This window comes from Anticarsia gemmatalis, chromosome 27 (assembly GCF_050436995.1).
Source record: "Anticarsia gemmatalis isolate Benzon Research Colony breed Stoneville strain chromosome 27, ilAntGemm2 primary, whole genome shotgun sequence".
In the NCBI taxonomy this organism is placed as follows: domain Eukaryota; kingdom Metazoa; phylum Arthropoda; class Insecta; order Lepidoptera; family Erebidae; genus Anticarsia; species Anticarsia gemmatalis.
The window spans coordinates 2384609-2403074 of record NC_134771.1 but is presented as its reverse complement, the minus strand read 5'-3'; the positions used below and the strand labels follow the sequence as shown (position 1 = coordinate 2403074).

The 18466-nt window shown below is 34.3% G+C and overlaps 2 protein-coding genes across 2 annotated transcripts in view; both read right to left on the bottom strand.

Moving 5' to 3' along the window:
- Positions 1-1685, bottom strand: part of LOC142984344 (uncharacterized) — a 61566-nt gene extending 59881 nt beyond the window's left edge. Inside the window, exon 1 of the mRNA XM_076131883.1 lies at positions 752-1685. Within this exon, the coding sequence (XP_075987998.1) occupies positions 752-1271 (520 nt within the window). The 5' untranslated portion in view covers positions 1272-1685. The remainder of the gene's footprint in view (positions 1-751) is intronic.
- Positions 1-18001, bottom strand: part of Hr3 (nuclear hormone receptor 3 ROR-beta) — a 138461-nt gene extending 120460 nt beyond the window's left edge. Inside the window, exon 1 of the mRNA XM_076131881.1 lies at positions 17968-18001. Coding sequence (XP_075987996.1) covers positions 17968-17986 — 19 coding nt within the window. The 5' untranslated portion in view covers positions 17987-18001. The remainder of the gene's footprint in view (positions 1-17967) is intronic.
- Positions 18002-18466: the final 465 nt, after the last annotated feature.

Below are 18466 nucleotides of genomic sequence, written 5' to 3'. Positions count from 1 at the left end.
GTAGGCAGATAACTTGCTACGATCCCTATAAACTCCTTTTATCCAATTCTCATCCATACATCTAGTAGGACAGTAATAGGTTAATATCAAGATTTTCCTACAATTCAGGTATACATTTCAGTGAAGACTTTCAGTTATCATAGGAGCGTCTGTGCCGTTATATACATAGTTGTGTTTCAGTTAGATGCCGGTAATGACGCAGCGGTTATAAAGACACGCGATTTAACCAAAATACTTAGGTTATAGTCTCTTAGTATATTAATATTAGGACAATCTTTTTATATAAAAGATAAACCTACTTTTATAAAAAGGCGAAATTTTGTGAGGATTCATGTATGTTTCTGTGAAGTCAAATCAAATCTATTAATTTAAGTCATATACTGACACTTATGATAAGTCAATGATAGTGATAGAGAGTGAATTTACCGCCAGGACGGAAGGTAGGGCCAATGAGAAAGACTATAAACTCCTGGCCACTCTTTCATGTTAAGACTACGAAACGGATTTGAGTGAAATTTGGTACTCAAATAGTTTAAACATAACACATTTTAATCGATATTAACGCACTCTTAAAAGGAGAAATGGAACTCCTAAATAATTCATGACATTTTGTTCAAAACTTGTCATTTATTCACATAAATTATAGTCAAAACGTTAGCCGCAATTATGAATTGAATAATTAAACGGAATTAATAGTCAATAACGGAATTAAAAATCACAATTTCCGCATAAAACAAAATGTCGCAATTACCTGATGCAGTCGTACTGGCTGCGGTGGTCACAGAGTTTGTCGTAGCTGTGGTTTCTCCAGAAGTACTCGCGTTCGTCATCTCCACTATCCGGTCCACTGCTATACGGTTCCCGGGCAAGATCCCGGAGCTCTCAGCCGGCTCCTGCACCACTTGGGGATCATCTTCAATAATCTGAGGGCTGGGAGCCGTCTGACTCAAATCATTCGCCACTATAACGTTTACAGTCGTCAAGGACTCCAAATCACCAGAATTTTCACCGGCCACTTGAGAGTTGTCGATATAAACAGCTGCTGATCGAGCCCCAAGCGTCTCCATCACACTCTCAGCCAACGATCTCGTTGATAACTCATCTATATCTATGTCCTGTTTTATATCAATAATTATCTGGTGACGCTTCCCACTGCCAGACGGACTCTGGACTTGATGCACACTCACTTGGGCTTCCGTCCCCGGCTGGGATATATGATGCTGTATCACATGAGTCAGCTGACCTTCCAAAGAGTCCCTGTTCCCCGCCATATTGCCTTATCAAACGTTAAAACACCATCGATATACTACACAGAAGAATCAGTCTATAAGTGTTTCAGTCGTGGAAATTATTGCGGAAGTTTAACACTAACACAAACTAGAAACTATTGAACACAAATATCACTAGAAATGAACACAATGGAGATGACAGGGCCAGGTTTTGTTTAGGCTCTACTATATGTTCCACTGCGGGTTTGATGGCTTGCAACGCGCAGATGCATCGAAACTAGGTCAGAGGTGAACAACCTCCCGAAATTGGATATTGTAATTGTGCGTTTTTACTTATTAACGAATGGCAGTGGTAATTACTAGAGGCACAGTTAGGTTTTACATTGTTTGTTTGTGTCCTGGTCTATTGACACGGTTCTTGTGTCCTAATTCGGGACGTCGTAGACGCGGTGTAGCCCGTAGCCACTGCGAGGCCTACGAGCGTAGCTACGCCGACTCCGCGTAGGCGTGGTACACAACGCGCTTCCGTGTTCGCGTCTGAAGATATTTCTTAAGATATATTTTTGTGAACGAATTTCTGTTTTTTATTTTATTTTAGTATAGTAAATGTGCTATGGAACACTGTCTTATATTAGGTTTCGATTTGACTAAAATTTGGGTAAAACAGTATTTTATATTAATTTAAAAAGGTATTAATAAGAATATCTAAAGTTACCTCAAAATAAGAGTAACATATTTTATCATTATTTCGCGCTCAGTAACACTTCAAATAAAGGTCCTTATTATTTTTCTACAGGAGTAACTATAAGGATACAATGACGTATTACAACAGAATTTACAAACTCTACAATTTTTACAATACTACTAATAATATTAGTATTATTACCATCATTACACTACTATTTATACACTACATTTAAATGACAACTAAACCAAAAAAACAAAAATCCTTATTACCAAAAAAAACTAGAATTCATATCATTTAGATCAAATCATATATTTTTTAAACATTATTCAAAAAAATCCTTTTATAAAATGTCCCACAAGTCTTCAAAATATCTCCACACGGATCTTCGCAATATAATCCAGTGTATCCCACACCTCAATCGCCGGCACGTGTTTACGCCTGCGCGCTACAACCGCATTCTATCTCTCTTTCACACTACATACATCTGTCTCTCTCACACCTCTTCGATCGTTTTGGAATGACGAAAAACATATAATCGAATTTATGTAGTTGTACAGTTAGCAAGCCTGAAATTACGTGGTGGCCTTGAATCATGGACTAGCATGATAGCCCGGCGTTGCGTAAGATGGGCTGGAGGAAGTAGGAACTAGAATATGGTTTCCTGACACTTTTTTGATGAAAATTTGTATTGGATGGGTGAAAGGGTGTGTTTCTGAGCTTATGGTTGTGTTTGAAAGTCTTTTGAGGTGAAAATTGAATGTATTTTTTGGTAATTTTGTTAGATTTCAAGATGCGTTCTGGAGAAGAGAGAAGTTTCAATTTTTTAAATTGATTGTTAATTTATCTAAAATATTAGATTCAAAAAACTTAATCAGCAACCAATAATATTAATGAAGATACAGTAATTGTATATTCTTATTGAGTTTCATAAATTAATTAAAAACCTCTGAAACTTAATAAATTAAAATAAATGAAATATCACGCTTAAAACATATTTATTATACATCGAAAAGCACTACAAACATTGTTATTTAAATATTTCCTGAAAAAAAAATCCACCCAAAAATTCTCAGAAAAAGTTTAATCGAAAAAAAAATGGCGTCTTGTCGTCAGCCATATTTGCTGACGTTACCGTTACATAATACCGATGACAGACCAAAACAAGAAATATAAACACACATAACAATATACTACTGTTTCTACGCATTCGGTTAATGGGTCATAAAAATGTAATACTAATTAGTCAGTCTGATCATAAAAAGGGCACGTATTTTTGGATAAATAAATTATGATATAAGCTTTAACTGAAACTGTATCTTGAAATTGAAAGGAAATTAATGAAAATTCTTGAAAATTTATCGAAAAAAATATCAAATATTAAAAAAAATGTCACACTAATTGAATGTATTAAAATTAATATCTTAAGACGTCATTAGCTTCTATAAAATTTATCAATTTGGTGTGAATTTTCAACTCAATGTATTGCTGAATTTTTTGACATCAAAATATTCAGGAAAAAATAAGTGTGTTCAATAATGTGTAGTATCAGTAAGTAAGTAACTACTAAACTATAAGTAAGACAAATAAGTAAGAAAAATTAAACATATCAGGTCCTATATGACAAGATGTATGGATGTGAATGAAGCAAGGGAAGTTTGTCAGGATCGTACCAAGTGGCGTTCTCTGGACTCTACTACTACTACGGGAAAAAGGCGTGTTTTTATGTACGTATAATTATAATATTTTTATATTTTATTTCGTATGGTTAATTGTCTATGTATTGTCAGAATTGTTCAAACTTTTCTTATAAAACTATTGATTATAGAAACCCAATTGTCAATGCTTTATCACAAGAAGTCTCAGAGATAAGAATTTGGCCTATTTTAGTAATCTTTTACTGGTCTATTGGTACAATTCCTTTTTTTTATGGTATACTTGAGGTTGTTTAATTATAATGGCATGTGAGAAATCTATATTTTTTCATAAAAAAAAAACAGTTTTCGTAATGCCACTTAATACAAACTTCCTTCACAATCATGAGTTTCTAATTTCCATTCGTTTTATATATATACCATACATACTAAGGTATAACAACACATTCAATTGAAACAAGACTTTCAAAGGTCCAGCATTTTCCGAGATAATCACACTACACTACAATAAAAAAGCCTTTCTATACCAAAAAACGCGGAAAACATAAGCCAAAAAGCGCATTTTCAAGCGTCACATATCAAAAAATCATAATTTCACAAAGAAATGCCGGTTTTATTGATTTTTCTACCCCATTTTGTAAGGATGGTCGCGAGCGCCCGTTGCTAGGCAACGCGGCAGCCTCTCGCAACGAAATAATAATAAAAAAACTCCAATCAGCTGCTTTTTAATACAAAAATTGAGATATTTTTCCAATTAGAATGTTGCTTGATTATTCTTTTATAACTTTTCGACTTGATAAATTAATTTCGTAAATAAAAATATGGAGTCTTTGATTACATTTCTGAAAAGAAGTAATTTATTTTAAATCAAATTTTCACTTTAAAGATTAATTAAGATATTACGTTTTAGGTAACTTGGGCTATGGAGATCTGTACCTCGATTCTAATTTCGACAACCGGCTAGCTATCGAAATTTTGACATTTAGAATGTACTGCCAAAATGTTTCCTACGACACCCGTCAGAGGCGCTGATCAGATTTTCATACAAAATTTCTCGATGACAGTTCGGTTGTCGATAGTCGATAGTAGTAGAGAATCGAGGCACTGATAAGCAGTCGCTCCATGTAAAATACTGGTATCCAGCTGTATCCGATGAGACTGGAAGACTTCCAGTCTTAGTAATTTATTTTTTCTTTGACTGATGACAATAGTTTCATTAGGATTTCTATGGATACGTATAGTTTGTAACGTGGTTTAATACATAAGTAATAAGATTCTATTTTTGCAAACGAAGTCGCGGACAAAAGCTAGTATGTACAAAATATTCTTCAAAATAAGGTATACGACTTAAAAATCAATCATTAGGCTAATTTAATTTTGCTAGAAGATACCTTTGTACAGTAACGGGTTAAAAATAGATTCTAAAACATCGTAACACAAAGTTTGTTATTTTACACAAAGCTCCTAACTTTGTTACATGAACACTTAGATAATTGAGAACGAAATTGAGACTTATGTCATTTCAATGCTTAATACAATATAAACGATGACGTCATGATTTTGTACGCACTTTTGCCCTACTTTTGAAAAACTTTTCAAATGCTAATGTTTTACAATTTTGAGGAAAACGATCTCTTTATTTTCTATAAATTATGATATTATGAAGATCTTTGACAGTCGTTACCAGTAAAGCTTGAAAGTCTGACAACCATTACCATAGCATTCCTTTCAACTATGTTGGAGTCGGCTTCCAGTCTCACCAGATGCAGCTGGATACCAGTATTTTACATAGATCGGACCTCCACAACCCAGTTTCCTAGGTTGTTACACGATACCCCTCAGTAAGACTGGTGGTTACTTTCATGCTTCTGACTGCTGGTAACGACTGATGAGATTCTTGAAAATGAAAATCACCCTAATGATTTCCTTCACCGTTGGAACAAGTGATAATTATTAGGTCGGGGAAAAAGTCTTTTCACATTATAGTATGTATGAACTTGTAATAAAATCTTTTCTCTACACAAAAAGCTCGATGTTTGGGTACCTCGCGAGCTCTCTGAAAGAAACCTAATGAACCGTGTACTCATTTGTGATTCTTGAAGCCAAAGAGATTTTATTACAAGTTCATTCATACTATATTGCGAAAAGACTTTTTCCCCGACCTAATATTTTTAATTCACACATAACTTGGAAAAGTCATTGGTGTGTTGCCTCGGGTTCGAACTTGCTACTACATACGTGGGAGGTATCTATTTACACCACTCAGCTATGACATACATTGATGACATAATAAAAAACTCAATCGTCACGTTTTAAATCACGCGCTAACGTAAAAATATGCGATTTCTAGAACAATAACAGTTGAATATCATTCACTTGAAATATATTAACATGTTTTACAAACTGAATCAAAATATTTGGTTTTAAATAATTTGCAAGTCGTTTTTTTGCTTCTCTGGCCCTAGTTGTAGCCGGTGTATAGAAATGTCAATAATCTTACGTATTCCCAGTTTCTATTCCCAGGTCAGACAAAGAGTTGGAGGATTTATAAAAAACATCTTTGGCTTTTTCAATATTAGAAATTGGGTAATGCGTTATTTTTAGATTTTTGATCAAATATTTTCAATAGCAGCTCTGCATTTCGGAAAAACTTGCTTCTTCTATTATGAAAGCAATGATAACAGCGAAATGTGGGTGTATTTTACATTTTTAGTACAGTTTCAAGTATAACAGACGTATGCTTAAGTCATTATTCTCCCACTGCTGGGCAAGGATCTCCCAGAATAAAAGAGAGTATTGAGGTTTTTAGTTCACCACGCAGACCAAATAGGAAACTTAACATTTCTTTGGAAACAGGTGTAAACATAAAAAAACAACTCAAAAAATAAAACGTATTAACACTCTTTATTTACCTACTCTATTCTATATCCTCTGCCTACCCCTATTTGAAAAAAGGCGTGATAGTATGTAATATGTATATTTGTATGTATGTATTACTACCACCTCCTACAATAAAAAATTGTTTGTATGTACGCATAATATAGTATTACACGAACTGTTACTACCCTACACTAAAGACCTATATAACCATTAGCCACCAATCCCGTTTGTAGACCGCACCTAGATTTAGGTACGCTAGTATGACCTAGGGTTCAACAGTCGTCCTTCTATCTATAGTGTGTGTGTGTCAGTCTGTGTGTGTGTACGATGCGGATTTCATTCAAGGCTAGACGGGCATACACTGCGGGCAAACGACTATAAAATGTCACTGTATATTTAAGCTTTCATTGCTGGTTTAGTTCGGTAGTCATTTGCAGTGTGGGCACATGATGCGCAATGTATATCTTACGTTTTGTTTTCAGTCGTTGTGATTTTTGTCTGCATAGTATAGATTGACGGTTTTGTTTTAAGGTGGGTTATTGTGGTTTGTTGTAAAGTGGTAATGCATGTGTGTTAAACGTTTTCGTTAAGTTAATGGTATCGCGAAAATTGCGCGAAGTTTTCCTTTGTTTGGATAATGTTTGCTGTTTCCGCGATGTTAATGAATAGTTTAGAGGTATTTTAGAGAAGTATGTAGATATATTTTATACTTATTTACTACGCGAATTTACGCGAACACGCATTTTACATCATCTATGGAACTGTTCGATCATAAAATAGAGACATTCGGGCGGTCCCGACTCGCCCCAGCCGCTATTGCCTTTACGAACTCCTTACCTACAGATGCAGTGACCCACAGTCTCGCCCCATCTATATCCCAGATTCCTATACTATTAAACCGCATCCCCACGTTCCAGTTAAACTTAGTTTTCCCAAGGAGCTTTGGTTTTAGGCAAGTGGCCAGTTGTAAAAACATCAGCCAATTTCCTTAACATCATGACGCTGTGTGGAGCTCACTTATCATGAGGTAAGAACGAGACATTTTATTTTTCTTTTTAGAGACAACTCCCGCACTAAGAATTACTCTTGTGTCGCGGGGGGACTTTTTACAAACATACAAACAACGGACACAAAATACAACCAGCCCCGAAACAATTATTTGTGGATCACACAAATAATTGTCCTGTGTGGGGATCGAGCCCACGACCTCCCAACGCAATGGTAGCGGCGTGATGACATAACCACTGCGCCACGGAGGCAGTCGAAAACCTAAGAGCAAGATACATTTATTGAAATAACTCTCAGGAATGCAAAATGCCACTGTTATCCTTTGCAGGCAACGATTTTCTATTAAATACAAATATATGAAGAGCAGTGATAGCCGAGTGGTATAAGTTGACACCTCCCACGCAAGTGGTCGCAGGTTCGAACCCGAGGCAGCACACCAATGATTTTTCGAAGTTATGTGTGTATTAGAAATAATTATCACATGCTCCAACGGTGAAGGAAAACATCGTGAGGAAACCTTGCATGCCAAAAAATGTTTAAAACATTTATTGAGGGCATGCAAAGTCCCCAACCCGCACTTGGCCAGCGTGGTGGACTCAAGGCCTAACCCCTCCCTCATTACGGGAGGAGACCCTTGCCCAGCAGTGGGACATTAATGGGTTAAATTTATTTATATTTATATGTATACATAATATCACGCTTTTTTCGCATAGGTATAGACAAAGACCAAAGAGTGCCACTTGGTACGATCCTTATAAATTCATCCTTGCTGTTCTATTAAATAATACAAGAAAAAAACAGTGAATGTGATGTAAATGTAGTTCTAGATTTGTATGTTTATGAAACAGTTGTCGATCACGCGCCGGGGCATGCGTGGGCACACACGTGATGGACATGAAAATGAAGGAATTTTGCAAACTGGGCAACTTTAAAGATGTAAATAAATATTTTTAGACAACTTACTCTCATATATGCCGCGTGTGGTGGGTTCGAATCCCACCCGGGACAAAACTTTGTGTGATGAGCACGAGTATTTGTCCTGAGCCTGGTTGTCAATTTATCTATATAAGTATATATTTAGAAGTATTTAAGTATGTTTATCAGTTATTTGGTTACCATAGTACAAGCTCTGCTTAGTTTGGAATCAAATGACCGTGTGTGAGTTGTCCAATAATATATATTTTTTTATTTATTTATATAATAAAAACTAACTGACCCGCGCAGCTCCGCTCACGCTTTTTTTTCACACCAAATAAACCGTTCCCGTTTTTTAAATACAATTTTACAAAAACGATTCTGGTCTGGTCGGGTTTCTTCTTCCAGCAGGTACAAACGCGCTTGAATGGGATAAAAATGTAACATATGTGCGGGTAGGAGATTTTCAGGCAATAATATGTCGCTAAAATGTTTGAAACAAGCATATTTTGTGTCTTAGTTTGCAAAGCATCTTAGGTCACATTGTTTTCGACGCGACATCGTCCCGGCGCGAATGTCCCGTTCTCAAAATTTGCTTCCAATTTTTTGTATTTACATTTCACATGTGTTATTTCACGTGAATGTTAGATCATTGGAACATTCATAATACCATGAGTCTTGTTTTAGAATACAAACATACATAAAATCACAGACCTCCCATAAAGGTAGCCAGGGACCAAAGAATGTTATTGTAGTTGACTACCAGTAAATTTTTTTCACCCATTTCTGTCCCACTGCAGGGCAAGGGTCTCCTCCCAAACGAGGAGAAGGGAGGCCTTAAGTCCACCACGCTGGCCAAGTGCAGGTTGGGGAGGTTAGATGCCCTCAATAAATGTATTAAACAAACTGTAGGCATGCAAGGTTTACTCACGATGTTTTCCTTCACCGTTAGAGCAAGTGATAATTATTTCTAATCCACACATAACCGCAATGAGGGAAGAGTTTTGCCTTGAGTCCACCATGCTGGCCAATTACTTGGTTTGGAACATTGCATTCCATAAAGAATTTCGAGTACAAGTTTAATATTTTTCGTTAACCCAGTCTACTACCCTGTTGTCTAACCGTGTGAAATGTCATTGTCGTTTTTCATAGCCGATCAATAGCCTATACGTGTCCTCCTGGACGAAGAAAGTGGTGCCATTTTCATACATACGTAACTAAAGCCAGATTTTAACTTTTAAATGAAATATTGATTGGATAAAACGCATTTTTTCGTATTAGTAGATGTGTTGATAGTTTATTTTTGGGTTTTTATATGTATTAAGAAGTATATTAATCGAAAATCCCGTTGCCCACTCATAAAATAATCTTACTAGCGAATTTTCATCGATAAACAAAAAACTAAACGTCCTTTTTTATCTCAAAACAAAAAGCTAAAACAGTAAAATCGTGTTAGCGCACTCTATTATCCAATAGCGGTACTAAATTGCAAATTTAAAAGTAAAACTGAGGTCACGTGCGCCAACTAACGGGAAATAGCCGAACTGCGTACAATGAACCCGCTTCAAGCATTCGTTGCGCAACTTTCAACTCACGAATTCCGAATTCAAAATGTCACGTATAAAGGAACTCGTGGCGCGAATTTTAAAATTTCACGTTCGAATATAGGTCGCCATTTTGTATGAATACTTTGTTTTATAACGGTGTATTTTTTTGTATGGTTTTTGTTAGTATTTCGGGGAGCAAGGTCGTTAATAATGGTTACGTAAGCTACATATTTATGGTCATGTTACACGTCCTGCATTTTAGGGTCATATGTTAATTTGCATACGACATTTTTGTGTGATATTGTCACATTTTGACACCAAGGCTTTTGAGTCGAAGAACTCACACACTTTAGATAGATATATTTGAGTGTCTTACAAAAATGTCGATTGAAATTAACGTTATTTTTAAGCCAATAAATAAATTTTAATTATAAAGCTTCAAGATTTATTATATTATATGAATAGTGTTATGACATGGCCAATATAACGGTGTCGTAGTAAATATTTTTTATGTGCCGGTGTGGTCGAAGACCGGTCGGGGTGAATGACCGCATTCGGCACCGTTCCTATAAGTGATTGGGCTTTAATGACTGATTGAGTTGTAGAGCGAATTTTTGAATGTGAGATTTTGAAAAAAATATTTAGTTTTATAGTGAAGCTCCAAAAATAGTATATAATTTCGTAATTTGGTGTTTCAGACGAGCTGAAAGATTTTTTAAAGCTCTTTCAGTAAATCTTGAAAAGGCGTTTTGATACAATATTTTTTTTATTAATTTACTTTTACTATTACTAAATAAGTAGCCAGAAACAGCTTGCCATAGAGCGTTTTTGTATTTGGCAAGTTAGTTGCTCCATAAAAGTCCAGATAAATATAATAGAGTCAACGAAGCACTTATTTTTATTATTTTTTTGTATTATGCATAGAGCACCAATAAATTTCAGTCAACTTCATAAAAAAAATATAGTTTTAAAGTCACCACCACAGCCTAACGGATTTCCCGCCCAATAATCGTCTCTACACAGTAAAAGCCATTTTCTTATAAAAAAAAACTACCGTTTACATTTGGAACATCTATGATTGACGTATGAATGGCCGCCAAATTATATGTCAAACATGAAAAATATATTTTTTTTGCACAAAAAAAAATTGCCCTAAGTATGTGTAATTTTATATTTCTTAGTATTTTAGGCGTATTTGCTTACTCATCACTTAAAAATGTATGCTTATTTTTTTAAGAATCAGGTAGTATCATATTTCTAAGTCAAGATAGATTCTTTATTGAGAGGTCATTGCTCTTTTACACTACTCACCAAAAATTTGGATGACGTATTGACAACTTCTTTATTGTAAATTTTAATAAGTATGTATTCGTTTCTCTGAAAATTTTCGAGTTATTGAAGCGCTAATTTTATGGTACTAAACCTTAGTTAACCACATAAAAGTTTACTTTTTATACTAAGACAACTTCTATAAAACTGTCTTAGTGGCGCGGTCGTTAGTGTATCCAACTGCTGATAACGATATCTCATGTTCGAATCCTGTGTTAGACAAAGTCCTATACCTATACCTGTTGTCCTATACCTTTTATAGTTTACATTAAAATATTTATCAAAAGTAACTTGAAGTTTAGTAACATACCTCGTACCTAGATGGCAATAAACTCACCCCTATTACATGATACTAACATTGATTTCACCGAAACGTGGGTGTATTTACACCTCTGCCTAAACCTTTTTATATAACAAGCATGATTATATGTTGATTTAACAAACGGTGAACACGCAGGTGGTCTGCGCATGCAGCTTTGAAATCAGGTGCGACATTACAGTTTTACTATATGCATAACAGGTGGAGCCACTTGCGTTAAAATACACCTGGGCTATTGAAATGTTCTGATTGATATTTTTAATGAACTTAAAAGACAAGGTGTAGAAATGTAATTAAAAAGTTTTTTTTTATATTTTTTGCAAAACGATTAGTTGGTTTAATAAACGTTAGCGTAAATACAGTACCTATGGATAGGTGGCCACTAAATGGTATCTGAGCTGAGCATCTACTTGCTTCGGAAGGAACGTTAAAAAATGGTTGTTGTTAATTAAGATAATAGTCGTTTAACCACATCAAAAGTCTTCTTAAAGTGGTCTATAATCCAACAATTTAGTAGAAGACTCGCCTAGATTAAAATATAGATACTCTATGTATGGATATCTGTTTAAAAAAAATAGGTATATCAAAAACATTAATAAAAATGAATACTCCAACTTTAATTCATACAAAACCACACGGATATATAAATTTCACACATAAAAACAAAAAACACTAAAACACTTAATACCTCCAACATACATTTTTCATACACATTCACTATTTCATACATGAAACCATGCATCGGCTAGACACAGTGACAGTTAGCACAAACAACTGTCACTGAGTCACAAATGACAACCTAGATTTATGACAAAAACAATGGCGAACAAAATGGCCGACTATGACTTTGACACAAGTGAAATACTTTTCAAAATTATGTAATAACTTTTGCTTGTGTAATTTTTTACGTGATTTTTTAGATTATTTATAATGGTTTTCAACTTTATAAGCTAACAGTGTTCTGTCTATCCCTTTCTGGATAGAAAGGCGTGATTTTATAAAAAATAACATGTTTTGGAATTTGGCTCGCTAAAGTTTAAGAAAATAATATAATATAAAATTTGATACGTCGATATTTTCCAAAAGAAAAATGTCTATAAAAACCACGTACAGCCTCCATGGCGCAGTGGTTAAGATCGCAACGCCGCTAGCATTGCGCCAGGAGGTCCTGAGTTCGATTCCCACACACACAGAATCATTATTTGTGCGATCCACAAATAATTGTGACGGGTCTGATTGTACTTTGTGTCCGTTGTTTGTATGTTTGTTAACGTCCCCGCGACACAAGAGCAATTCTTAGTGCGGGAGTTGTTATTAAAAATAAAAGAAACTATTTGTTTTGTCCTAGTTGTTAATTGTTTAGTAGTAATAAACTTCTAAAATCTGACGTCTAGACTAAGCGTATCTGTACATCGCACTGACCGGTCATTGACCTGACCAGTTTTTTACTGGTTTCATGTCAAAACTTGGTAACACCAAAAACTTGATTCGTGGAAAGGAAAGAGGTGTTTTTTCGTATGCAACAATATTTTTTCTATAAATTTTCTTGGATACTATTAATATTCTTTTCAAAAATAAACCGAAATTATATATTTATTTTAGTGACATTCAACCACAAACGAAAATGCTTAAATATTTTAAAACATAATTATGTGAATTATTCATTTTAAAATTTTATTTTTATTTATTATGTCTTTGATCATTTTTAGCAAAGTTATACATACTTATATTACCTAATCGGTTAAATAATTATTTAAGCAATACCTGAAAGTAAATATTACAGGTGGCAAAAAACGCATCTTACAACTATGCAAAACTATAGGATGAAAAGTTAAGTTTTCCATAACCTAAAATCAAAATCCCATCCCGCAGTTAGCTACCGTGGTGGACTCAAGGCTTAACCCCTCCCTTATAACGGGAGGAGACCCTTACCCAGCAGTGGGACATTCATCTAATTTATTTATGTATTTAAAGTTATATTTTTTTAGTTGAAACCGTTTACAGTGGAAAGCTACGGGAAAGTCTTTGCCCAGCAGTGAAACAATATAGGTTCATAATAATAAAGTCATAATTCTATCCACATAACCAAATATTAACAAAATCATATTTCCAATATCAACAAACAATTTTCCCGCGTAAAACATGACAGCCCGCGTAAACGTGAACTGTCATTTGTCTTTTTTTTTTCCAAGCACAAGCGTTGTACGTAGCCGTGTAACAGCCGGTCCCACGGCGTCGCATGCATGGAACGCGTCCATATAACGGATGCAAGCGCAGTTATACAGTATGTGGGTGAGGCTAACTGCGATCACCGTTAGCCTACGTCACGTCTAGTGGGGGGGTCGTATCGATATTCTCGTTAATATGACTGTGTGTTTTGGTGGTATTCGAATAATGTAATTTGTATGCTATCCGCCTACAGTTTGTAGTAGTTGTAAGAATTTTGTTTGCTACCTTTCTTTTAAAATTACACTTTGATGTAATTGGATGCCATTATTTAAAAAAATACAAGATACTTTTTTTTGTTTGGTAAAGCGATCGTGGTTTTAAGTATAATTCTGATATTATATAACACTACATTAGCAACATAATTAAAAAAAACGCACTTAGTCAGCGCGGTGAGCTCAAGGCCTAACCCCTCCCTCATTACGGGAGGAGACCCTTGCCCAGCAGTGGGATAATAATAGGTTAAATTTGTTTTATTTTCTTTTGTTATTATGACTGCTAAGCCACAATGTTGAAACAAAACTCCCAAGATATTATACTCTTGGTAAAATGAAGATCTACCAAATTTCTTTACTGTTAAGAATCGTATGATGTAATAATTATGTAACTCTGACAGAAATATTAATGACAGTAATTTTTCTTAAGCATCTACTATTCTTAGAGGCCTATTTTCATTCAACATTGAACACAACAAATGATGATGACCATTCATGTAAAAAAACTTACATCTACTTAATTTAGAACACACTAGTGATATAGAAACATTGAGAACCAGATTCACGAGTTTATCTATGTAGTATATTATGTTAAAAATTTAAATAATGAAACCTAGGCTAAACGTATAAAAAAATCTGGCAATTTTCGACCTGATAAGTTCATCACTACTTTTTTAGAAGCATAGGAAAGTATTCTTTAAATATAACTACACTGTTTAGCGTTCTATAAACATTTTTTTGCACTCTCACACTAAGAATTGCTCTTATATAGCGGGGACTTTTATAAACATACAAACAACGGACACAAAATACAACCAGAGCCAAAACAACTATTTGTGGATCGTACAATTTCCGTATGGGAATCAAACCCACAACATACTGAAAGAGGCATAACAACCACCTTAACCACTGCGCCACGAAATCCATCAACAAAATAATTCATAGCAGTAAATCCGATAAAAATCAATAACATCGATAGTCGTGTCGCATCACTAGCGATAGTACCGTACGCTACGTCACAAAGAAAGGGATCGCGGCGAACGGTACACAGGGCCGCGCCGCCCTACTGTCGCTTTTCTGCCGCGGCCACCGGCTGAATGCTGTTATGCCTTTGCCATGGCGTACGGAGCTTTTTTTTTAAGAATTTTGACGTTTTATGTTTTTTTTTGTTTAGGATGTGTGTTTAGAATGCTGTTTTGTCTTTGCCATGCATATTTTTTCAGTTTTGACGTTTGATTTTTTTTTGTTTAGAATGTATATTTATGAATATTGTTGATAGGTAACTAGTAGGTAATTTTTTTTTAATGTTTAGGATGGGTTTTGAATTGTATTTTTTTATGTAGAGTCATTAACTCTACATAATAGTTATATAAGAAATTATTTAAGTAAGTATTAAAGTAATTTTAAGTAAGTTAGATAAATTTTGAGCTAAGAAATTTTATTGTTCTTATTCTCTTGTGTAAAAAAATCGGGTTTACAGCAATTTTATCAGTAAACTTTTCATGCAACGCCTTCTCAAATTTTCTTATATTGTGTACGACGTCTCACCATTTATTTTTATTAGGCGTTTTGTATTTGACCCTGAAAAATCTAACATCTAAGTGCAAAATACGAGAATTAGCACGATATTTTTATCATACTCGTTATTTATTATCGTAAAATAATTTCACATTTATTTTTGTTATTATTTGCAAAATTAAAATCATTGAGTCGGAGCTACGTTAACTAACTCTAGGTTACGCCGAGTAAACAGCTGATTTTAAGGTCAATGACCGAGGTCATTTTTATTTATTTTGCGTTTTAAGTGTCCTACTACTAGAAAAAGGAATTTTCTTTGATTTTCAGGTCAATTTGTTGGTCGTGAAAACTGACTTCTGACAAATCGCTCTTAAATACATCTTAGGCACTAATCAAATAATCTGACGAGATTTTAGTTATCCTAGACCAAACTATTTTTAAACACTATTATATTATACCATCAAAATTGATCAAAATTAGTGAAAAAATAGATTTTGCTCTAGGTCATTGACCTCTAGTCACCTAACATTTTCGCATTTAGAAGCAAAAAATCTCTTAGCCTTCTAGTCAAATTTTTCATTAATTTACGTCAAATATTGACACTTATAAGTGTCAAAGATACAGTTGGCGAATTTACTGCCAGTTTCGGAAGATAGAGCCAATGAGAAGAGCTGGTAAGAATCTCGCTACGCTACTTTTAAGAACCAATAAGTCTTTTTTCACAAGTTCTTCGGTTTCTGCCTTCCCCTATAGGAAAAAAGCGTGATATTATGTATGTATGTTTGCACAAAATTTTGTATTATACAATAATTTACAAACTGCTAAATAAAAAAAGCCCATTACTGTGTCACTGTCTCCTCCCGGAATAAGGAGTTACACCTTGAATCCACCACTCTGACCAAGTGTGTCCCATTATCAGGACCTACGGTTTCAGCTTCTTTTTTCGTGTTCCTAGATGTATGAATGTGAATGAAGCAAGGGAAGTTTGTAAGGATCGTCTCTGCTTACCCCTATGGGAAAAAAAGCGTGATTTTATGTATGTATGTATGTGTATATTTTCCATGTCAAAAGGTGTTGAAATCATTGATGCTAAAGGAATACTTCCTGATTCATTTTGGAGGTGGTAAAGGAAGACGAAAAGCCTATTGCTATGAACCATAGAGTTAATTTACATATTATTTATGTCATACAGGCTCATACATAGTTCAAAGACAATATGATATGAAGCCTTTTATGGAAGGTAACTGATTGTCACTCGGTCAGTAGAATAATATTAATTGTAGAATAATATTTTAATGGCGTTCTTTGGTCTCTGCCTACCTTTATAGGAATAAGGCGTGATTTTATGAATGTATGAGTATTAGTAATTAATTTATTGAATCGTATGTTAGTAGACTTTTTTGGTCTCTATGCCTACCTTAATAAGAATAAGGCGTGATTTTCTGTATATGTGAATGTTAGTGAAATATTTTGTGTGACAATTTTTTGAAAAATTCTTTACAGAAAGAGAGAAAATCATAAATCGACGTGTACTTTAAATTTCGATCTTGAGTCTCTGCCCACCTCTATGGGAAGAAGTCGTTTTTTTATAATAATATAGTATGTATGTATAAAGTAGCTATAGAGAAAAATTATATGATTATAAAATCTGTTGAAGTTACAACGTCACAAGTTTTGTTTCAAAATAAAGTTATGAAATGTTTTCAAAAAACAGCTGCGATTGAATGAAAATTTTTTCACTTTGAATTCAAAATTTATTTTCATCGACCATGAATACATTTTCATACATGCATACATTTATTCTATTCATAATATAATGTATGAAATATCAGCGCGTCTTTATTCAAAGGCTTTATTAATACTTTAAATATTTCGTAAATTATTCACACATATTAACATTACGTATAAATTTCGACTACAATACAAATTAGAATGAAATAAAATACTAAAAATTAAATGTTCTTTGGTCTCTACCTACCCCTTTTTTAAAAGGTCGTGATATTATGCATATATTATAACAAATAAATGATTTCGCAAACATTCTATTTTCAAACGTAAAAAGTTTTCCACCATAGAGTTTTGATTTATACTTTTTTCGAAAAAAAAATGTAAATGAAAGAAAGTGACAGATAGTCAATTTGAAATTAAAAACATTTTTATCTTTATGAAATTCAAATGTTACCTTTGTTACTTAAACGTCGTGTTTCCGTCAACAGAACGGTAAAGTGCATTCACCTCTCACACTCGCAAGACTTGTCGTTTACACTCAAATACAATAAATACTAATAAGAAATATTTTAAATTCGACTTTAAAATAATCTTTAATCAGTAAAATACTGGTTCCATTAACATTCCCATATCAATAAGATTTTTAATTAGATTTTTTTAGCTATAAAAGGTGTTTTTTCTAGTATAAACTGTGAAAATTTTTAAAAACTTACCTCTGATTGTACTGGGCATTTTGTCAAAAATCCTTCACGTTACAGCACAAAAAAAAACAATCCAAAAAAAACACAGTTGCCACAATAAATATTGTATTATCCGAATTCAGACATTTTCACATAAGAACACAGTTTCACGAGTTTCCGGCACACAAATACACTATTTGAATGTCGATTTGGCGCCAATCGAACTGTCAATGTCAAAGTTTGCCGCGCTTTCGTTCGGATACGTCCTAAAGAGTTGGTTGAACAGCGAGTTGTGCTTTTTTCGTTGCGGCGCGCGCTCGACACTCGCTATAACTGTATTTTTTTTCGTGATAGCAACGGTAACGGGGCTAAGGCCGGTTCCCCATGGCATCTTCTTCTACCAAGATGATTTTGGACGCGTAACCAATGCGATTTATCGACGATTATCATTGCTGTCAATGATTTTAGTTTTCCGGTTTTTTTTTTTTTGCTAGGGTCTTTGTGCTTTAATGCTGCAGTTTTGCATGATGGA